The sequence below is a fragment of the Gadus morhua genome, chromosome 22 (assembly GCF_902167405.1).
Source record: "Gadus morhua chromosome 22, gadMor3.0, whole genome shotgun sequence".
In the NCBI taxonomy this organism is placed as follows: Eukaryota; Metazoa; Chordata; class Actinopteri; order Gadiformes; family Gadidae; genus Gadus; species Gadus morhua.
The window spans coordinates 19,014,219-19,038,131 of record NC_044069.1 but is presented as its reverse complement, the minus strand read 5'-3'; the positions used below and the strand labels follow the sequence as shown (position 1 = coordinate 19,038,131).

At 44.8% G+C, this 23,913-nt stretch overlaps 1 protein-coding gene across 2 annotated transcripts; it reads left to right on the top strand.

Moving 5' to 3' along the window:
• The first annotated feature begins 14,186 nt into the window (after positions 1–14,186).
• lrrc3b (leucine rich repeat containing 3B) lies at positions 14,187–22,961 on the top strand. 2 transcript variants are annotated; one of them, XM_030348024.1, is made up of 3 exons: positions 14,187–14,630; positions 18,164–18,373; positions 18,712–22,961. In XM_030348024.1, exon 3 carries the CDS (start codon positions 18,884–18,886, stop codon positions 19,682–19,684), a length of 801 nt encoding a protein of 266 aa, XP_030203884.1. In that variant the 5' UTR covers positions 14,187–14,630; positions 18,164–18,373; positions 18,712–18,883; the 3' UTR covers positions 19,685–22,961. The 2 variants fall into 2 exon arrangements, with proteins under 2 accessions (XP_030203884.1, XP_030203883.1); XM_030348023.1 differs by lacking the exon at positions 18,164–18,373 and having other exon boundaries at positions 14,197–14,630.
• Positions 22,962–23,913: the final 952 nt, after the last annotated feature.

The window sequence follows — 23,913 nt, the reverse complement described above, 5'->3', positions numbered from 1 at the left end:
ACATCTGTAACTATTTTTGTATTACAAAATCTGAATTTAAGGCAGTCCAAATGAAGAATGAATATTGTAAGTTGGTGGCATTGAGTTTGAACTAAACAATTGCTCTGAAACTGTTGCACCCCTGCTTATCGTTTGACCAACTGCTGAAATTGACTTATCATTTTAAGATACAGTGGCTCGTTGGTCTAGGGGTATGATTCTCGCTTCGGGTGCGAGAGGTCCCGGGGTCAAATCCCCGGGACCAGAAACCACTATTTAACCTAAACATTGCTGCAATATATGACCCATACAACGGGTCTTCAGTTTTCTAAGGCTGGTCTTTGTTAATATTTAAATCCCCTCTGCCCTTTCTCTCCCTCTTCTTCCTCATGCCATCATCCAACAGAATGGCTCCCCATTGATCTGGGACTCACTCTCACCTTTAGCCCGCCCTTCCCTTGGGCCCCCCCCTCTGGGTACCCCCCTCATAACGTATCATAGACCTCTGATGGCTATTGGAGTTGATGACTTTGATACATATCACCCCCCCTCCACCACCCCACCTCTTTTTTCCTACCCTTTTTTAACCACCATTGCCATCCAATTACGAGACATCCAAGAGAAATCATGCTCACCATGGCAACAGAGCCAGCAAGCATTCCCTTTGATATCCCCCTGTCCCGCTGGATAGAGGGTTTATCACTAGCTTCTAAAATTAGAGATTCCTTTTTCTATGGATGTGCGTGTGTGTGTGTGTGTGTGTGTGTGTGTGTGTGTGTGTGTGTGTGTGTGTGTGTGTGTGTGTGCGCATGTGCCTGTGTGTGTGTGCATGCCTTCATGTGCCTTCGTGTGTGTGCATGGTCACGTTCATGTGTGCGTTCCTGTTCATGTGTGTGAGTGAGAGAGCGTGGTCTCCAAAGGGGTCTTCTCCATGAAGAAGCTCCCAGAGCCCCTGTATGACTCCCCCACCCCCCTCCCAGTAAACCATGTACACCCAGGGCACCGGCCAGTTTGATCAGCTTGATGCCAGGAGGACGAGGAGCGTGCATGCTAAAAAGGCCACAGCTCAGTGATGGTTTGTTTGCCTTTTTGCGGAGAACACACTTCAAACACACACGGAGCCGTCAGAGATCAGGCTCATTGTTTGTGCCACATTGAGCTCTGATCACACATCCACTGCCCGCACTAGCCAGGCTCCATGCCAAAGGTCTGTCCCTTCTGTGGGCTTTGAGGATAGACAGGCCGGTGTAGATGCTCCAACCTTTAGTGACCAAGGGTATTTACAAGATTTTGCAAAAATCATGCAACTTCAAATTCATGCAAAAATACTTTAGACTTGATGTGGTTGTGTTGCCTTGATTATGTCTTGACATTTCTTGTGTGTGTGTGTGTGTGTGTGTGTGTGTGTGTGTGTGTGTGTGTGTGTGTGTGTGTGTGTGTGTGTGTGTGTGTGTGTGTATGTGTGTTCATGCGTGCGTGCGTGCGTGTGTGTGTGTCTGTGTGTCTGTGTGCGTGTGCGTGTCCGTGTGTGTGCATGCAGGGTTATGCTTTAGTGACTAATATCCCGACTGCCATTGCAGTGCTTTGGAAATGTCCCAGAGCTAACCCACCATCCAAAAAACGAGGTGTAAGTTTAGACTTGTCTGGCTCAATTACTGTACAAGACATTTCAATTTGCACATGCATTTACAGAAAGGTCTCTGCTAAGCTGATTTGAGGGAAAAAAGAAAACAAGGTCTATAACTGTGCCTGTGAACCTTTAGTTCTGAAATGATTGATTGCTTCATGACTGCTCCATCTGTGTGTTTGTAGTGTGTGCTCCGCAAAAAGACAAACAAACCATCAATGAGCCATGGCCTTCTGGTGCACTAGCTCCCCCTCCTAACCTGAGCTTCTGGTTCTCAAAACGTCTGATTCTCTTCTGGGATGGTCCGCCTGAGGACTCTGTGTTTGTACTTATAGTGTTAGTTATAGTGCTGTCAAATCCTATATCAACCTAAATATACCCTAGGCTATTGCAACCTTTGTTTCGCCACTTCTTTTCTTGCATGAGAAAGGCTGTGCCAGTTTAAACCATAAAATGTCCCTGCATAATGATGAATAAATATGATTAATTACTAAACAAATACCCCAAAACCATTTATACTCACATAATAACATTCCAGTGCTCCCATTCCCCCCGAAAAGAGGCGTTGAAAGAGAGAGAGCACAGCGACTTGAGTTTGATTTGCAGTAAAAGCAGAGGAGGTAAACAATAATGTCATTTGTCAATTCCAATCCATCCAAGGATAGCAGAATAATAGTAAAACTAAAATCCTGCCTTAAACTTAGTCAGGTTCAACTTTAATGGCATGAATTATCGCTTTACCAACATTAAGCATTCATTGTAAGTGCATAATCTTTGCACACAGACTTCAGTGCGGCCGAAGGACTTCAAAATGATGAAGAGGGAAGTTATTTGAAGAGCTAACAGCACTACACCAATTAGCTGAGCTGTTAATAAAAGAAGAGGATTCTCCCCTTGTTATGTTGTCATCTGCAGGTTTTGGGAGCTCCCATTTTATATCAAATATATAATAAATATAGTGCTTTTATATAATCATCCTCCATACAAATTCCCCAGAAAATGGAGACATAAATTGGCCTAAGGGCTCACTTTCTTTATTTGATTCATTTTATTAATGAATTAATTAATTGAATAGATTTCAACAAACAATGGAATTCATAGGCCAAACAAACTGAGGGGCTGGTATATTGGGCTTATGAAAATACTGTTTTCTGCCCTGCAAAATGTTATCTTTGATTGATCATATCTCCGGAATACTACAGTCTTTTTTCTTTCCTTTTCATGAAAGTTATAGTCTCTGGAGTTCTGGTGATTTGGTTTTGATGCCATCTGGGACTTCCCTGGACTGAGAGTACACACACAAGTATATAATATAGAGAGAGCCCACTGGTCCATCTACATTACATACATGTGTATGTGTGTGTTTGTGTATGTGTGTCTGCGTGTGTCTGTGTGTGTGTCTGTGTTCACTCGCACACACACACACACACACACACACACACACACACACACACACACACACACACACACACACACACACACATACACACACACACACACACACACGTATGTTATAGAGAACCCACTGGTCCATCTACATTACATACATGTGTATGTGTGTGTGTGTGTGTGTGTGTGTGTAGGTGTGTAGGTGTGTGTGTGTGTGTGTCTGTGTTCTCTCACACACACACACACACACGTATGTTACAGAGAGCCCACTGGTTCAGCTGTATTATATACGTGTGTGTTTCCTCTCAGCGGGTCACACCATGTGTTTTGAAGGGACATACGATGTTGCACATACCTACCTGGCCCATCACCGGTCTGCTGTTTCCTCCTCCAGCCGCTGTCATCACCCAGAGACATGAGGGACATGCGGCACCCATCTAGATTGGTGCTGCTATAATGGATACGACGGTGGGTCCACTGCCCACAGGACCATGATCACATGCTCATTGGTGCCGGGACTCTAACCAACCCTCATTAGATTGATTGTCGTGACACGCTCAGTGTTTTTCATTGCCATAGATCCTAACTAACCAGCAACCATCAGAAGAGCCACGTCACTAGAGGTCAGAGGTGAAGCTGTGTTAGTGTATCTGCCATATTATTAATTGATGATATGATTATCAATGCAGTGCTTCAAGGCAGGGGGCGGATGCATGGTGGTGTTCTCTTGTGAGTCAGATTGCTGCGAGAAGAGTCCCCTCTTACGGAAGATGGAAATGAAGAGCATGGTTTCTATAAGTGAACTTGAAGAATTATTGATAATATTGATTGATAATAACAGATGGTTATATGGTCCCTTCTAGCCTTACATAGATGAGGTGTAAATGAAGGAGCTTTAACCATTATTTGGACCTATGACAATATGAGAGGCTATGATGAAGGCAATATCGGCAATTTGCTCAGCAATTCTCCATGCAGGCCACATTTTAACAAACATTAGAGGCAGGCTGGTGTCTTTTCTTGTTTTTCTTTCTGCTAAAAATACATTTGTTAAAGTATTGTGTAAAGATAGACAGCAGGTGAAAGGAGTCTTCTCTGCTAAAAACCTGCCTTATGTCTCAGAACACATTATACTACACGGACACGTTGGAGTTTGCTATGGTCAGCAGACCCTTGGGACCAGGAAGGCCATCCTAGTTTAGCTGTCAAGAACCAATGAGGCAGAGGTGGTTAACCAGGTCCTTACTCGTTCACCTCGGCCTGACTGTGGCTGACCAAAGATGTAGGATCTTACTTTATATGCATGATACTCATCCATCAAATAAGGGATCGTACTGTCGTTTTGGAAACCCAAAAAATAAGGCCTCCAGACTGGAGACCATGCTAAGCTATAAAGGTCAGGGTCTAGCCCCATGACGACCACGGGTCACCATGAGGACCAGGGGTCACCATGAGGACCTCCTCCTCACCCAGACCACCATTGGAGTGGATTAGGTTTATTTACTAATACATTGCCACTCTAATATACAGTTGACTAGAGTTACAAAACATTAATCCTCTGACGTCATCTTTTCGTGTCACTAAACTAGCCCCATTTCTGAATCTCAGTAATTGTACGCAAGCAGTGTCGAAGACTTTGGAATGAATTGAAATGCAAGAAGGTTCTGTTTTTCCTTTTCCAATTGCACATTTTCAATTAAAGGTGCTGTAGGTAATATTGAAGAGCTATTATTTGGGTTCAATCTTCAGTAAAGGCAGAGCCATCTGTCAACTGTTATGGAGTGGAATGTGCTGTGGAAATATCTGGAGCGCGTCCACCGGCCTCTGAATGAAACCTTTTGGATTTGAGACCATGTCTTACCAAGCAGGTGTCATCTCTTGAAACACATGGGGAGGGAGGGAGCAGAGTGGGAGGAGCTCCTTCAGTAGGAGACACAGCATTCCACTGAGGACACCATTCCACCACTTTAAATGTGTTTTCAAGGTTACCTGGGAAGATATTATCGCTGCAAACACATTTGCGGTTGTAGCAGAAAGAATGTTTGACCACATTAAGATTTCCAATGCAATGAATCAGATATCCATTTTAACATTGAAAATCAAAATGTACAGGGGAGCAATGGTGTCTTGAGTGAAACCCTATTTTGTTCAGTTTTCTACTCCACATAATTGAGTTAGCGACGCAGAAGTAATTTGCTCTTTTCTCAGTTGGGTTGCGTGTTATGCCACTAGTTAGCAATTAGCTCTGCCCACACAGTGTTAATTGTTCATTGGTAATGAATAGGATGCTGTTGGTATGTTGCCAACATGGCTTTACAAAAATAGAGAGACACAAGGGAGACCCATGAAGATGTTGTTCCCCCCGAATCATCTCTCTCTGATTGCAGACGGAGGTCTTAGTTAAACAATGAGGAGCAATGATGGCGTTAAGAGGGAGGAAGGAACAGCAGAAGGCCGGGTTTAAGATACTGTGCTCTGTATGATTAATAATAATAATAATAATTCATTGAATTTATTTAGCGCTTTTCTAGACACTCAAAGACGCCTACAGTGAAGGGGGGGGGGGGGGGGGGGGGACCTCACTAACCACCACCAGTATGTAGCACCCATTTGGGTGATGCACGGCAGCCAATCGGCGCCAGAACGCTCACCACACACCAGCTTGAGGTGTGTATGTCTAATGCTAGGATGTACATATGCAACGCTACATACATTTCATATCATTGCATCACCCAAGTGGGTGCTACATATTGGTGGTGGTTAGTGAGGTCCCCCTTCACTTTAGGCGTCTTTGAGTGTTATTAATTATTATTATTCTTCATGTTTAACCTCTGTTTTCCTTTTATTCCTAGTCTGTTTTACATAGTTTTGAATGATGACTATATGCTCTGTAAGGTGACCTTGGGTGTCTTGAAAGGCGCCTCTAAATTAAATGTATTATTATTATTATTATTATTATATGTTTATCATATATCTGTATATTGAGATATTATGATATGCTATACATCCAATTATTTGAACACAGAGCCCACCCATTGGATCCTAACTGGAGATGTTAGTTATGAGTGCGTGTAGTACTGTTTTTTCAGGAGGTTCAACAGATATAGTTGTTAGTATGGGTAGTACTGGTTTGGGGGGGGGGGGGGGGGGGGGGCAGCCAGACTCCACCTCACCTCCGCACAGCTCCTTGTTGCGGGCAGACTCAATAGGAAATGGCTGCTGGAGCGTAGGCGGATGAAAAGCGTTTTTTCTCAACCTCATAATCCAAATGCCTTTTGAACGACTGTGACTCTCAGTTCTGAGGTGAAAGGCCTACGCTTCGACCGGTTTGAAGAGTCGTTGAGTACATTAAAGCAGCAATAAAGAAATGGCTGTGAGTACCCCTGGACTACTGTACTGCTGCAGAGGGCAGAAGGTGGGGTACGTTTTCCTGGACTGCTGAACGACGACAAAGCACATTCCTAGTGCCCACGAGTTCTCCACCGCTGCGCTCATCCATGTTGGTGGGGGTAGCCTTTTTGGCTCAGCTGTAGCATTGAAGCCAGATGATATATCTTCCACCCGATTGCAATGTGTGCGAATAATGTTTCACAGATCTATGCAACCATCTTTTCAATGGTTCGTTATAATGGAATCATGAGTAAAGAGAATAATAGATCTATGCGTGAAACATATTCAAACATATGTCCCTTGTCATATGGGGCCGGAGGAGCCAATGAAAAAACAATCTGCTCTCGTTTGCATTCAGTCTACCATGTATGGGATTCTTTTTAACCAGGTAGTTCATTAAATACACTACTAATCCTAATTTCCTGTTTGGGATTCGTTCCCAGCCAGGGTTTATTTCAGGCCTTCTACGTGTTAATGGACTGGAAATGAAGAGGAAGGTGTTCCTTAACAGTTAGGCTAAATATATTTGGGGTACTTTTGCTGTGAACGGAGAGACATCAGTGCTCTGGAGCAGAAATGGTTGATCCTGTCTCCTTTGTCCTTAGTGGCTGCCTGCATGTGAATGGATTCTCTTAAAGGTCGCTACACCATTCATTTCATTCTGGTTCATGGATGTTGGTAAAATCGAGTTGTTTTAACAAAAGCCCTGCTTCTAACCTAAAACATCCAAACAGAACGTTTTTGTGTGTGAGTGTGTTTGTGTGTGTGTGTGTGTGTGTGTGTGTGTGTGTGTGTGTGTGTGTGTGTGTGTGTGTGTGTGTGTGTGTGTGTGTGTGTGTGTGTGTGTGTGTGTGTGTGTGTGTGTGTGTGTGTTCTACCACTTGTATTAAGTGTAATTGGCTGCCGTGGCTATGCCCTATTCTGAGGTGTATAAAAGACATGAATGAATGGAGGAGTTAATGAATGGATCATGATTCTTTCAAACACACACAAACAGACAGACACAGGCACAGTCAAACATACACACACATACGCACACACACACACACACACACACACACACACACACACACACACACACACACACACACACACACACACACACACACACACACACACACACACACTCACTGAAACAAAGCGGTTGCGATCAAAAGCTGCTCTCTCTGGGCTCGTCAAACCACATCAATCGCCTGCGCTGCCATGTCCATCGACCCCTACTCTGCTCACCAGCTCCATCAGACCAGGGCCCTTATGGCGCGGTTCCACCAGCGGGTGCGCTTAGGCCCAGTACGACTAGGTCCGGTAGTGTAGGTGCGGATAGGCGCAGCTCAGTGACGGCTCGCGTTTCCACCGCCGACAGTAACCTTATGGTAGGGCGGGGTTTAAGCCGGATGGCGATAGCCGCAGGAGCTACGTAAGCATCATAGCAGACCAACAGAGTGTAGCCTGCTAAGAAATCCAATAAAAAAGAAGAACGTGACACATCAAACAAAGAGCAACGATGTAGGATGTCCAAGAAGGACGACAAACTTTTGCGTGACATTTTCTTCAATAAACGAAGCTTTCGCTGTGGTCCAGAAATACCTTGCGGGTAGGCCCTACTGTGTTTGTTTATTATTTTCCCCCTGTTGCACAGAAGTGACGATTCTTTCGAATAATCAACGGACGGCGTGTGGCGCCCCTCGAACTTCTTGGCACCCTTTAGACCCCTTGGTACCCCAACGGAGGAGCACTGAGAGATAAGTACAGCTAATCACGTACGGACCCCGCCCACTTTTGGCGGTGGAAACATGAACCGTTCCGCACCTATTCATACCAAACCGTTCCGCACCCGCCAGTGGAAACGAGCCATTAGTGTCCATCGACCCCAGGGCCCTCTTTGGCTTTGGGCCCCTCGTCTTCCCCGCTACAGGAGCCGCTTATTAGATGTGGCTACAATCTGACTGTAGTTGATATGGGTCTTGTTGGTCCTATTTGATAACATAGTTTATATCCCGCCGTCTGCTAATTGATCTCTCTTCGGGAGGACTCACCTGGTGTTCTCAGTGTTGTTATCTTTATTGGATACAGAAGAGCATTGTTATTTTTACACAATGTATCATTTATTATTCATTGTACAACGATACTTTTTACTAATTATTACACCTTTTGTAGGTACATTTTCCTTAAAGGGGACATAGTATGAAAACAACACTTTTCCTGGGATTTGGGTTGTTTTGGGTCTCTGGTGCTCCCACACGCATACAAACTTTGAAATAAGTGTGGTCATGTTCTTTTGAGTGAGATATGCATTTCTGAAAGTACCCCGCCTACAGTTACCAAACGAGCGTGTCAGTTTCGGCTCCCCCTCCTACGTAGGAAGGGGCCACAGTTGAATATTACCTCCCACTTCCCTACTCCCCTCCAATCAGAGCATAGCTAAGATTTTGTGGGGGGAACACGGCGGCAGCCCTGCAGCTCAGCTCCGGGAGAACAATCCCAGGAGGAGTCATGGAGGAGAAAGGGATTCATCGGCAGTCCGGCAGCTCCGGAGGTGTACTCCGGGAGCTGAACTGCCGCTGAAGCTTTCCGGCTTCTCCGGTGGGTGTAGCCTCCTCTGGTAGCTGAACTGCCGCCGAAGCTGGCAGGTCCGGCGGCGGCGGGGGTAGGTCTTAGCGGCAGTCCTGCAGCTCCGGCGCGGGGAGCTCGGCGGCAAGTCCGGCAGCTCAGCTCCCGGAGTACAATCCCTTTCTCCTCCATGTCGCGGTTCATGGACTCCAGAGAGTCAAGGCCAAGTTCTTTTCCCCCAATTCTTCTCAACCATGGCCGAGATATCCCCCACTACGAATCTTTACTTGTTGTGGAAGTGCCAGATACGTCAGACTCAGTCTTTATGATTCATAATATCATCCGAGGCGCACATAGCTTTTGGCCATGATATTAGATATAATAATATATAAATTCCCATACATAATATTATTATTATTATATTATATTGTATGATATAGATATAGAGCTCCAGGAGTCTGCAAACGGCAACAATCCCTTCTCCTCCATGCTGTGGTTCAGTCTTACAGCTCATTGGTCAATGGGCAGCAGCTCATTTGCATTAAAGCTACAGACACCAGAAACAGCGCATTCTGAAGGGACTGAAACAGAGGGGAATAGGCATGATTCTTTTTCCTAAAAGCTATTGCCTGCAAACAGCTTCAAAAACAGGTTTTCTGGAACTTAAATACTATGTTTACTTTCTGGGAAAACGCCATAATATGTCTCCTTTAAGGAATAAAATATTGTACTTAAAGGTATTATGCATCAGGGTATTAAGATATTACAGTTTTTCATAAAGGAATTATTGTTTAAGTAGTAAAGGAACACACTAAGGGGCAGGGCTGGATTAACACTTTCTGAGGCCCGGGGCTAATTACCCGGGTGAGGCCCTTCATATCATGATGTTCTGACGCATGACCTCACACAAACCCACTGACACATCAGCGTACACAGTAGGCCTACCAATCTATGACAGACTATTTAAAGTGAACTGGTAATATGATTTCAATTCAATTAAATTAATTTCAATTCAAGGGTAGCTTTATTATAATTGCAGTAGTGTTGACAAAGCTGACAGAATGAGGATGGGGAAACAAAATGTATCTGAATTGGCCTACTTGAAAATGTAGGAAAAAAGAAAGTATGAAATTGGTGATTTGGTGACTTTGGCAAATCATTACAGAAAAAGTAATAGGCCCTACAATGCATTTGCTATCAAGTACAGCAAGTTAGGCCCAGACAACATAAATGAACAGTTTTTTGAAAGTTACTTAATTTATAGAAATGCATCCTGTTTTTGTAAACTCATCAAAAACTATAAAACAATGTAGGGCCTATTGTAGGCTATTAAAGGTCCCATGACATGAAAATCTCACTTTGTGAGGTTTTCTAACATAAATATGAGTTCCCCTAGCCTGCCTATGGTCCCCCAGTGGCTAAAACTTGCGTTTGGTGTAAAACTAGCACTAGCTGTTCTGCTCGCCTTTGAAAAAACGGAGGCTCAAGCGCGCTGATTTGGAATGTCTGTTCTTCATGACGTCATCAGGAATCTCAGCTCCTCCCCTTACTCTGCCTGGCCCGCCCAGAGACGTTGGCCCGCCAATGAGACTCGACCGTGCGAGCGCCACATGTGTGTGTGTGTGTGAATACACACACTGTAACGCAAGTGTTTCTTGTCGGTTCTTTGACGTGTCTTGTGTTTCCACAACGAGACTGTCGTGGGGGTTATCTGAGCCATGGTTGAGAAGGAATTGGGGGAAAGGAACTTTGGTTGGACTCGCTGAAGTACATGAACTGCGACATGCCGCCGGTTGCCGCGAGGCACCATCGCCCGGCAGCGGGCAGCCGGCAGCAGGCAGCGCGCGGTTCAGTCGACTTCAGGTTGATGTGAAAGTGGAAGAACCAGAGACGTCGCCGAACCCGACAAAGTTGTTTGTGATTCATAATATCGTCTGGAGGCGCACACAATATGTTATATGATATAGATATCTATGTATTATATGATATTATTTAGATATAGAGCTCCAGGACTGTAACGCAAGTGTTGTACACTTCCTTGTTATTTGGATAACCGTTCTGCTGTTGGTGTGATGGCGCATAACAAGTCGGACTCTCGTCTCTGGTATTTCTACAACGAGACTCGTATTGGGGGTTATCTCAGCCAAGGTTGAGAATTAATTGGGGGGAAGGAACTTTGGCTTTGACTCAAGAACATGAACCACGACATGGAGGAGAAAGGGATCGTTGCCGGGCAGCGCTTATGCACCTCCGCCTCCGGCGGTGGTCCCTCAGCGGGGCTCAAGCGGGAGACATTCGCCGCCAACAATCCCTTTCTCCTCGATGTCGTGGTTCATGTTCTTGAGGGAGTCAAAGCCAAAGTTCCTTCCCCCCAATTCATTCTCAACCTGCGACGTCTCTGGTTCTTCCACTTTCACACCTTTGGCCCGGCATTTTCGCTCGTTTTTTTAAAAAAAAATTATGGATTTTTGTCATTTGACCTTCAGCGACCGGAGGCCCCCCTAGCGGCGAGGCCTGGGGCTACAGCCCGGTCAGCCCATTCGTTAGACACGGCCCTGCTAAGGGGTGGTATAATTATTAACCAGAAATGCTCAGGACCACAATTGTGAACAACCAAACAGGTAAGCCATTAGCAGGTGGTGTTGTTCATGATCAGGGAACTCACAATGTCATCAGCTTCAGTTTCAATCCCAACAAATCACCTGCTGAGGCTATTTTCTTTATTCTGATAGTTATGACCACTGATGGCTAATACAGTATATTATACATATTGATTAACGCTTGTAATGCTCCATGTTTCCAGGAACATCAGTTGAACAGGATCTTTGAGCGGGAACAATGAAAGGAGAGCTCTTATTCCATCATGCACAATTTGATTTGTAGGAGTGCCCAGTCTTCAAACTTGCTGATGCATCCGTTTAAGAGGAAGTTATTGCTATTAGATTCTAGAGTCGAATAAACGAAAGAAGCTCTGGGGAATATGTGCATGAATAAAAATGGGGAAATGTGCAAACAAGGTGAACACACGTAAGATTGTTTATCCAGTATCTTTGTATTATTATTATTATTTATTTTTTTATTACTGAATGTCACTTTAACCATTAGAATGGCCTGATACCTGGTAGAATTCCAAAGCCATTGAAACGTTGAACCTTGGTATAGACCTGCCTCTTCAACAGATGGTTATTATGCTGCTGCCTCTTCAAAAGGCTCAGATACAAGGCTTGTCTAATGCCTACTGCATGAAGGGTCAATTAGTATAATACTTTAGCATTATCTAAACGTCTATTAGAAGCCATTAACCATGGGATCAATATGCATTTCCTGCATTTGTACCTTCTTAAATAAATGCTGAAAGGGAATGCACACCAGCAAAGGCAAACTAAGAGCTAATGCAGCCTCTCTGATTCCAGGATAAGAGCTGATTCATGAATTGATAACCATGACTTTGACAAACAACACAACTCTACAATTACAAATGAAAACCCAGAAAACAGTCAGTGTATTTAATGTTGCATATTTGTCGCAGGTGAGTAAGAAAATAAGGTTACTTATGTTATTTAGTTAAAAAATAAAGTCAAATTCACAAAATGCTTCACAAAAGTACAATTCAAAAATAAATAAGACAGTAAAAAGAAACGACAAGAAACCTTTTCGTGCGTTCCACAGTGTTTACTAAACATCAGACGTCTAGGTGGACACGCCCACTCGTGATTTCACAAAAATACAGGAAAAGGCAGACTGTCAAACGGCTTGTAATGGCTAATCAAACTCACACCTGGTGGCACAATGTCACCCCTTTAAAGCAGAGATCTATGGAAAAAAATAGTCACACTAAATCCTTTGAATCTCATACCAACACCAGTCACGTTCACACATTCAGATTCCACCGTGGAGCAAAAATTGTAAATGAAATAATGTAAAAAAAAACATTAAATGCGCATCATCACAGAGCGAATTCCAGTGAACCTTTTTTACTTGATGTCGTCATGGCAACCAACCATGAGTAGATGCGCCCTCAGATGTGAAAGTCCATAAGTGACTGTCCAACATCTGAACTGGCGCTAACCTGCTCGCTGGCCCCCACATTGGATGGGGGCCCAATGTTTATGTTACGGAAACATTTTCATACCGAGCGAGAAGGTATTCGCCGGTGTTGCAAAACTACATTATGGTACCAGGTTGGACCATGAGGAGAGCCATTAAGGTACCAGGTTGGACCATGGGAGGAGAGGCATTAAGGTACCAGGTTGGACCATGAGGAGAGCCATCAAGGTACCAGGTTGGACCATGAGGAGAACCATTAAGGTACCAGGTTGGACAATGAGGAGAGCCATTAAGGTACCAGGTTGGACCATGAGGAGAGCCAATAAGGTACCAGGTTGGACCATGGGAAGGGACGCATTATGGTACCAGGTTGGACTAGGGGAGGAGAGGCATTATGGTACCAGGTTGGACCATGAGGAGAGCCACTAAGGTACCAGGTTGGACCATGGGAAGGGATGCATTATGTTACCAGGTTGGACTAGGGGAGGAGAGGCATTAAGGTACCAGGTTGGACCATGGGAGGAGAGGCATTATGGTACCAGGTTGGACCAGGGGGAGGAGAGGCATTATGGTACCAGGTTGGACTAGGGGAGGAGAGGCATTAAGGTACCAGGTTGGACCATGGGAGGAGAGGCATTATGGTACCAGGTTGGACCAGGGGGAGGAGAGGCATTATGGTACCAGGTTGGACTAGGGGAGGAGAGGCATTAAGGTACCAGGTTGGACCATGGGAGGAGAGGCATTATGGTACCAGGTTGGACCAGGGGGAGGAGAGGCATTATGGTACCAGGTTGGACCATGGGAGGAGAGGCATTATGGTACCAGGTTGGACCATGGGAGGGGAGGCATTATGGTACCAGGTTGAACTAGGGGAGGGGAGGCATTATGGAACCAGGTTGAACTAGGGGAGGGGAGGCATTATGGTACCAGGTTGGACCATGCGAGGGGAGCCATTATGGTACCGGTCCGTTCAGGCTGCGACCTGATTGGTCCTGGATGTCACATCGTGACGTCAGAGAACGCAGCTCACACTTCAGTACTTCTTGTGTCAAAGGTGAAGCTTTGAAGTATGAACTCTGGCACTAAAGTTGTAGATGCCACATGCCATATATCTTCATTAAAGAGCCATGAGAGCAGGTCTCTTGTTACCCCCCCTTGAAGAAAAGTGTATTTTGAATGGTGCCATGACCACGCTATTTATAGACAGCTCGACCTTCCCTTGGTGACATAGTTCACCACAACACGGGACCACATTCTAAATAATAACGCTTGGTTTATTTTCTCAAAGAAAAAAACAAACAGTAGGTCCATATGTAGTACTGTTGCTCTATTAACGGCAGTGGGTGTGTTCCGGTGAGAAAGCGGCCATGCCTTTTAACGGTTCATTCATTTTCGCGGGTATCAGCTGCGCGCGCTGCCGTCGTCGGTGAGCAGAGCACGCGCCCGTCTGAACCCCTCCCCGGTCCTCAGAGCCGCTCTGACTGTGGTCCAGGAGGGACGTGGTCCGCCGTGTCTGGAGGGACGTGGTCCACGGTGTCTTGGGGACCTGGTCCGCCGTGTCTTGGTGGTCCACCGTGAGCCCGGCTCCCTGTCTGAGAGGCTGCCCTTCGGAGATGTAACTGCACTGTTTCTGTCCGTGTCGTCGCAGGTAAGATCGCCTGTTGCTCGTCCACCGCCGCCGCTCGGTGCCCGTGTTCACGTCGCCAAGCAGAGTTCCATTACGTTATGCTATGTTATGTTCTGCTCGATGGTTTAATAGCCCCAGGTTGGTTTCTCGTTGAGCCGGGTTCTCCGGTGTGTTGTGTTGTGTCTCATTGTTTGTAGGTTAATGTTGGCTGCTCCCCACCTTCCTCCTCCTCAGCGTTACATGTGTCGACGGTTCGCTGAAACCTTTCCATGGAAAACCCTAATCCCCGTTGTTCTATGATTCTACATTTATGCATCTAATCAGGACCAACACTAATGCCGGGTCCACCTGATGGATATAATTCCACATTTATACACCTAGATCAGGATCAGCACTAAGGCCAGGTCCACCTGATGGAGGAAATACCTTCTTAATTACACACTTGTGGAATTTAGGAGGCATATCTTTCCAATGCATGATTGTAAATTGAAATGTTTTTTCATACATCATATGTATGTATATGTAGAATAATATATACAATACAATATATATATATATATATATATATATATATATATATATATATATATATATATATATATATATATATATATATATATATATATATATATATATATATATACATATATTGTATTCGACGGTTGAGCCCTAGCTGAAGGACTGCTCTGGACAAAGTCCCTGTAGCCGTCGTTGTAGGTTAGGACTCACTAAGGCTCCAACAGCTGTCCCTGGTCACACTGTGGGCCCGGTCAGGGGCCCCTGAGAGGAGTCCCTCACTACATGTCTGGCCCCAACTAATTATATATTTTTGTAAAGATGTATTTTTGAATTAATTAATCGGGCAGTGGACATGCGTGATGGAGTGGGATTGATAAGAAGCTATGGGTGATTGAGCAGAGGAAATGCTGCAACGGACCACAGGCAGGAATCAAACCCGGAACGCAGAGATCAGGATTGTACCGTACTGGTACATGCTCTATACCCGTTGTAATATAATGATATTATATAACAATCAGTAATTGAACAAGTTTCAATCAAACAACATTTTCTAAAGAGCATCTAGCCCTCATGATATGATGATCTTTAAACGGTCGGATCTCAAACAGAGGTCCATTATAACCTCACGCTCTCCTTCTTGGATAAGTATCAGCCACAGGTGATTTGCTTTAAATCTTTCGTAGCTCATGATAACAGAGTGGTATATATCCCAAAGTACAAGACGCTATCCTCTCCTGATAAGGAAACAAGCGTTAAGTTACTGGCTACGTTGCCTCTTCTGTCTATTGGCTCCGCACATTGGTCAGTAATAAACACACAACCATAATATAATCAAAAGCTAATTGCTAGAAATATTTTGTGAAAGTCTCTAAATTTCCTTTAGCCCTAAAATCCTTTCCAGAAAATTCACGTTTGATACCATACCAGCCCATGTATTACAATAGCAGCAAAGGGGTACAGTTCATTATTGCTTTGTTATGGTAGCTTTGAAGTTGCCATGCATGCTTTTTTTTTAGGTATAGGTATTGGATTGCAGGCCTACTTTGAACAGTTTAGTCACACACTGGCATATATGTTAATAATCTTACAGCATTGGTTGTGTCTTCAGAGGCTAGCCTTGGCCACTACTTTCCAGGTAAAAGTAAAAGAAGCAAGCTAATGCAGCATCTCTGACTATAGGATGAATACTGAATTGTAAAAATACGCTCAACAAACTCCAACATAGTAACATTGCTGTTTGTGTCATCAAGGTTGATTTGATTTGTAAAGCAGTAATACAATGACAGTTTAACTGTAGGCCTTCCAAGACCCCTTTAGGAGTCAGCATAACACACACAGGGATTACTAACCCCCAATAGCACATGCAAACTTCAGGAAGATGACTTGACTGGACTGGATGCCTGGACTCTCCTCATGGTTAACCGGCCAGAACCCCATCACCATTTTAATAATATGTGCATGTATTTACCTGTATGTCAATTGTGGCACCCATTGCACTCCTGACCATCCCTGGAAGAAGGGATCCCCTACTATGCGTTTCTTCTAAAGATTTCTTCCTTGCTAATTTCAAGGGAGTTTTTTCTTGCCCTTGTGAGGGCTTGGGTAAAGGGGGTGTCATAAATATTTGGCCTGTTAAGCCCTTTGAGACTGTAATGGTGATTAAGGGCTATACAAATAAAATTGAATTGAATTGAATGAACCCTGAAATCAAATATAATGAAAGATGTTAAAATGTTAAAGAATGGCTGCTATTATAGTGCAAATTGATAAGTTCATTTAGTATCAAACAAATGTTCCCAAACCTCTAAGAACAACAGCTCACCTGTGAACCATCTGCAGGTACCTTCTCCACCCATGCTACGATACGAGCTAGGCTACCTACGGAACCCTGGCCCTCTACCATACGAGCTAGCCTACCTAGGGTACCCTGGCCCTCTACCATACGAGCTAGCCTACCTAGGGTACCCTGGCCCTCTACCATACGAGCTAGCCTACCTAGGGTACCCTGGCCCTCTAGCATACTAGCTAGCCTACGTACCTAGGGTACCCTGGCCCTCTCCGATCTGGTGCATGATTCATCCCAGTGAATAAACAGCTCATGAGGCCTTGAAGGAGCTTTCCACAGGCAGCCCTCTATGATTGGGAGGTTTCCTCCAGCGATTGCCAAGATTTTAATTGCGCAGGCGTTTCTGATTGCAGGTCATGTTTCTTCACTTACAAATCAAATGGACGCACTTCAAGGGATGTATCTTAGGTCAGGACTTTGGAATGGCTCAAAATAGCGACACTGTTTCTGGTATTTTCTTAATAGCAAGTATGTTGTTAGTATACAAATAATGCTGATAAGTATAAGACGATTGTACAGATATTCCTGACATTTAATGTAGAACGAGTAAACCTACTCAAGAGGCACAACGGTCAGGGAATGGATGGGAATTATCTATCATTTCATCTGCGTAACAAAAGTGATTCTAAAGCCTTCATCTGTTGTCTGTTCAACTGGTCACTTTGACTCCATTATTAAAGTGGAACTGTTAGCTGTTTGCTGTCTACTTGTGGTGGTAAAACGTTTCACTTAATTTCACACTGAGGGTTTCAGCACAATTATCCTTTCCACGTGAATCTACTCCACTACCCTTTCCCCCGCGTACTTAATCGTGTTCTAACATGCGTAAAAAAACAAAACAAGCAGGTAGACCATTTTAAATCAATTGTTTAGTCTGTGACTCGAATCCATGATGAAGCGATATATTTGACTCTGTCTGTTTACCGAGCACAATATCATTGGCAGCACAATTATAATTAGTAATGTTAATATGGTAGCGCAGCAGCTAAATGTTTTTTCAGAAAGATGGTTGACGTACCTGAAAAAACAGCCTCAAGGAAAGCACACCAATTAAAACGTGTCCTTCTCCCATTACCAATAACCCACACAAAGCCTGGGAATCAAATCAATATTGACTCAACAAGGTCATCAAAAGGAATAAATGCTCCCTTCTAAATGAAAGATGAGTCTTTGTGTAAACCGCTCGCAGCACACGACATAGAACACCGTGCACCGCCCCCGCCCCTCTTCAGACCTGTCGTGTGCTGTGGGACCGGTCAACGGAGCCTCCTTCCAGGGACCATCACAGAGCAGATGAGCCATCGCTCTGGGAGACGTGCTCCTTCCTGTGCAGGATAGGGAGCATCTTGTTCATCTGTAGTTGACGGCCTCATTCCTGTTACTAAGTTACGTTTTCTCTGTAAGTCAAGAATTCTACCTTTTGTCTCTGCGTTCTGTTTCTTTTTTGTGTTCTGTGCTAAAGGACATTTCAGTGTTTCATATGTTTTCAGTTTGCGTTGTACAAATGACATGGTGGTGTTCCTTTCTATTTTACCGAGGTATTTGTTTCTTTTGTTTGTGCGATGCTCACAGCCATATTATCCCATGCAGTCATGCCCTGTAAGGGTCCTTAAAACAACACTGTGCCAAACACCAGGGCTCTGCTGGAGGTGAGGCCGTGATTAACGAGGACTGTTACTGGTTACAGCTGGAAGTGACTCCCGTGCGGCCCCTTCTCCTCTCTTTGTTTGTTTTCAGAGCGCTGGCCGTATCATGACCCAACCCAGACGTGATTCCGCCGTCGTCGGGCCCAGAGCGTGAGGCGGCCCTCTCCGTCCGGCACCATGGGGTGCGTGTGTGTGCGTGCGAGGGACTGAGTGGCGGCGGCGGGGGAACCCCCGGCGCGGCATGCTGCAAGCGGCCGCTCAGCATGACTCTGCTGGACGTGTGGCTGTCTCGCTCGCTCCCCATGTGGCTGCTGCTCCAGAGCCTGGTGCTCATGGCTCTCTGCTTCCCCTCGGCCAGCATGTGCCCCAAGGGCTGCGTGTGCCAGCGCTTCGACCTCCACCACCTCCACCTGCACCACCAGGGCCTCAACGTCAACTGCAGCCAGTCCCGTCTGAAGGAGATCCCCGGCGACCTGCCCGTGGACACCGTGGTCCTCCGGCTGGACCGCAACCACATCGCCGCCGTGCCCGACCGCGTGTTCCGGGGCCTGGCGCTACTGCGGGAGCTCAACCTGTCCTACAACGCCGTGGAGACGCTGGGCGAGGGCGCCTTTAGCGGCGTGGAGGCCACGCTGCAGGTGCTGGACCTGTCGCACAACCGCATCGCGAGCGTGCACAAGGACGCCTTCGCGCGGCTGAAGGCGCGCGTGGTGGTGGACGACAACCCCTGGCACTGCGACTGCGCCCTGCAGCAGGCCATCGGCGGCATGGCGCACAACCACGAGGCGGCGGCGCGCGTGCTCTGCCGCAGCTCGGAGCTGCGGGACCAGGAGGGGAGGCCCTTCCTGGCGGTGGACACGGACCTGTGCAACCTGGCCAAGCGCACCACGGACTACGCCATGCTGGTCACCATGTTTGGCTGGTTCGCCATGGTCATCTCCTACGTGGTCTACTACGTGAGGCAGAACCAGGAGGACGCCCGCCGGCACCTGGAGTACCTCAAGTCCCTGCCAAGCAAGCCCAAGAAGCCCGACGAGGCGGACGACATCAGCACGGTGGTCTGACCCCCTGGTGGTACGTACGTACGCACAGACGGTGACATCAGCACGGTGGTCTGACCCCCTGGTGGTACGTACAGACGTACAGACGATGACGTCAGCGTCGTGGTCTGAGCCCCTGGGCGTACAAACGGACTAACCAGGAAGGATGTTGATGTGATAGGACTGGTTTTTAGTGTCTGTCTTCAAGGTGATGTGGGTGAGTCTCAACCTGTCTTAGAGCCTGTTTTGTAGAGCTGTGGTCTCACGTGGTTTACAGTGTGTCTCAGTGGGGGGTTACTAGAGAACAACTCATTACTCCAACTCGGTTTTTTCCTACTTCGCCACAAACTGCCTCCACCGCTTGGAAAAATTTGAATCTCAGGTTTAAATTTTTGATAGGAAGTAATGTATTTTTTAAGAAACTAATTTGGAAAATCTGTATAGCAAAATTATTTTGTCTGATATGAACAGACATAAGAATGACCCTATAGCTGAACGTTTCGACATTGGGAGATTGAAACTAATTCTGTCAAAAGACACAAAAAAATTGTATGATAGAATGACTTTCTTGCCATTTCAAATATATTTTTATTTTTATTAAAAAATGGTCCATGACTCAACGATACATTTCTTGACAAATAGATGTCAGTTTTTACAAACAATGTTACTCGAAATGCATCATATATTTCCATGCATGCAAATCAAAGTTCAACACTCTGATGACAATGAGTCAACATATCATTAAATTCCTATTTAGCGAACTGAATAATGCAACAAAGTGCATATCAAAAAAATGAATACTTTGGAATATGGGTCAAAACTATTTTGAACTTTATTCATCCATGGATCAACAAAGCCGACCTTGATGATTTGAGATACAATAATTAGTTATATTGTATTTTTGGTATCCTTAGTTCTTTTATTCAATACAAATGAAATAAATGTGTGAACAAAACTGCCAGTAACTTGGGTATTAAAAGAGTCGGTAGTTATTTTATGGGTCATTAACAAATACTTACATATCATATATAAATATAAACTAATTCATTATTGTGATCTAACTTAGTGGCAACTCGTAGATGGTTAAAAAAAATGCATACATTGATTTCAAATGTAACACGCCCAAAAGGAAATATTCTGAACCTGAAGGATTCACAAGAAAACGCCATCTTTACTGTTTACAGGATGTGGACCTCCACAGAGACTTCTTCCATTACTTTATGGTGTCACCGTGTGTATTCACCTTGTCAACTCCTAGCAAATAAGCACAATGACGTTTTCTACCTGCTGAAATGGTAGATGTTTTGTTAATATTGCCCAAGCCGCCGGAAGGGTCAATGGTTTTATCAAAGTTGTTCACCCAATAGACATATATATACGATATACTTCTGCGTTGTTGAACTCGACTTCCTAGTAGAAAACCAACGCGGCATTAATACTACAGAGCAGATGACAGATGATGTAGAGAAACAGGGAGAAAACAGGCGATCCGGTAGTGTTTGGTGTTGCTGGTAGACAGAGGTGATCTACATTAATTATAGATCTGGACGCATGCCAGCGGTGGCCATCAGTGATGTCATGAGGAGAAGCCCCTAGTTCACTCTGCAAAGTTGAAGTGGTAGTGTGGGGTAAAGAAGACAAACAGTCCCTTTTGCCACCACCGTGGAGACCATAGGTCTTGGACTCAGTCCAAGACCTATGGTCTTCACATACTACCACTTCGACTTTGCTCGATTACAATGCTTACCCATAACTAAGGGTGCAATGATTGAATGATCGATGGACTCCAATACAGTATACTATAATTAAAGCTTTAAATATAATGAAACTATTTGTGTTTCAGAACCCAAAAGAATCACTGCCGGGCGTGGAGATTACTTTTATTTGCTTGTTTTAGCCCAAAATTGTAATTTGTCTGTGGATTCACGTGTGTGTGTGGATGTGTCTGTGTGTGTGTGTGTGTGTGTGTATGTGTGTGTGTGTGCGTGTTTGGATGCACATGTATGTGTGTGTTTGTGCGTGCATGTCAACGAAAGCAGGACAAAGGGAGAAAGCGCTGGAGTGACAGAGTTTCCATTCCGTGGCCAGCCTCTTGTGCGTTGTAATGAAGCATTGTAATCGGCCTGGCCCCATCACAGAACCAGTGGCAGGGTGTAATCATTTCAGCTAAACCAACCCGCCGCCGCCCGCGTCTGGTGCGGTGCACGCCTCCTCATCATGGCTTTAGTAACACGCAGCGCTGTCATGTGTACCACACACAGGGTGGAAGCGGTCACATGGTTATTACCACATGGATCCCCTGCCCGGGAGAGAGGGGCGTGGATGCGCTGATAAGAAAGAGGCATGTTTATACAGGAGGCCGGAGGGGGGGGCATGGGTCGGAAAGGAAATGAGTTTTTTGATATCCCAAACGACGACATGTGTCAATACGAGCCTCTCTACTCCTGTTCCCTGTATGAGACACAAGTGCTCTCCTTCCATGTGCTGGTATTTGTGTGTTAGTGAGCACATGCTCAGACATTTCGTTTCAAACCCTTGCTTGTTATCCTCTTATGAGCAGAACGTCGTACATTTTGGTTCATAACATTTAAAGAGGGGCGAGGACAACACAGATTGAACAGAGTAGGATTGTACTGTAAATAGGAATGTCAGTGTAGTTTGAAAATACTTGAAGTCCCTTTAAACACTTTGTGATTGAATGTGCTACTGCCCCTGAAGTCGTCCTACTACTCGTCCTCTTAGGAATGTTTAGAGACTAGTGTTTCACTGCATGTCCGGTGTAATGAAGAACCGTGTAGCCAAGGACCCGAGAGAACTTCTAAGTGCCTGAATAATTCTCTCACTTGCTTTTCTCCATTTCTTTCCTCCAAGTCTTCACAATGTGCTGTTTCTTGCCACACAAAAACAATGTTCTCAGTTATTTTATTTTTATTTTGTTCTTTTTGATGTGTTTTTCTTTAAAGTTACCGTGTAAAAAAACTAATAAAAGTGTGTAGAGAGCTGAGAGTTGTATGTTAAAGTTGTACAATGTCAATATTTTCATGCACATAATCGGGGTGATTGTTGGAATAAATCAAACTTCCTTTTGTAGACCAGTCAACGCTGTGTGTCTGTGGGTGTGCGATTTTTTGTGTGAGTGTGTGTGCGTGTGTGTGCGTGTGCTTGTCCATGTGTATGCGTGGGTGTGTGTGTGTGTATGTGTGTGAGTTGCGGTGGAAACACAAAGTTCAAAAACGGCAAATGACTTTCATGCTTAGGCTGTAAAAGGCATGACATAAATAAAGAAAATATGCATTTTTAAGTATCGTTTCTTATCGCCTAAAATCAATGACGCAATTGTATAATAACATTGTATAGCAACACAAGTCATTCGGCTTATGTGTTTAAGTCTTTCACTGCTAAGACATTAGGCCCAGGGGGAACAATTGATAAACACACAAAATAATGATTTGTATATAAGATCTAATTAAAACATCAGAACCTTGGACCTTTGCTCTGTATATGAGGGGGGCACCGGTTATTGAGTTCATCTGTTTCTACCTTATTTCTCATAACGGCCTTGTGGTTCCTGCATGTATTCACTGTGTTTCAAAAATGATGCATGGCCTTCTCCATAGGATTATATGAAGTCCAGGAAACTTCTGTATTTGCAAGGCTCTAATCGTATTCATACCAGGGAATGATATACACCCTCATTACTTGTGGTTTGGATCCAAATACATTTGAGGGATTAAACCATCACAGACGAGCCAAATCATCTTTTTTGTGATCTTCAAATGATCTTCTCATCCCTCGTTATTAACAGCATTAATCAGTTCTGCAACGCTATCTATAACTCGTAAATGGTTTTACATATTCTGCTGAGCAAAGTCGGTTGGTAAAAAGAGATGAGAAAAAGCCCACATTATAAATAAAGTATGTGGCCGTGGGTAAGGACTCAGCCAATCAGTCTGCAATTCCATAAACAGGACTGGTCTGAGATCAGTATCCTCAGACCTTCCTCTGTCCCTCCTGTAAGACATCTCTCAGGGACATCCTCCTGAGTCTCCCAGACCTTCCTCTGTCCGTCCGTCCGTCCTGAAGAACATCTCTCAGGGACACGGTTGTAGCTCGTCCCTTGCTTTAATGAATCATGAGGGTGATAAGGATTTATGATGTGTTATAGATAGTGTGCAGACTGTATTTCACCATTGCATACAGTATGTAAAAATTTTATAAATTTTTAATTAGGGGAGAGATTGATCATCATAGCC

Excerpts from the sequence above, each read along its gene's own strand:
- lrrc3b (XM_030348024.1), top strand. The coding sequence starts at position 18,884 with ATGACTCTGCTGGACGTGTGGCTGTCTCGCTCGCTCCCCATGTGGCTG.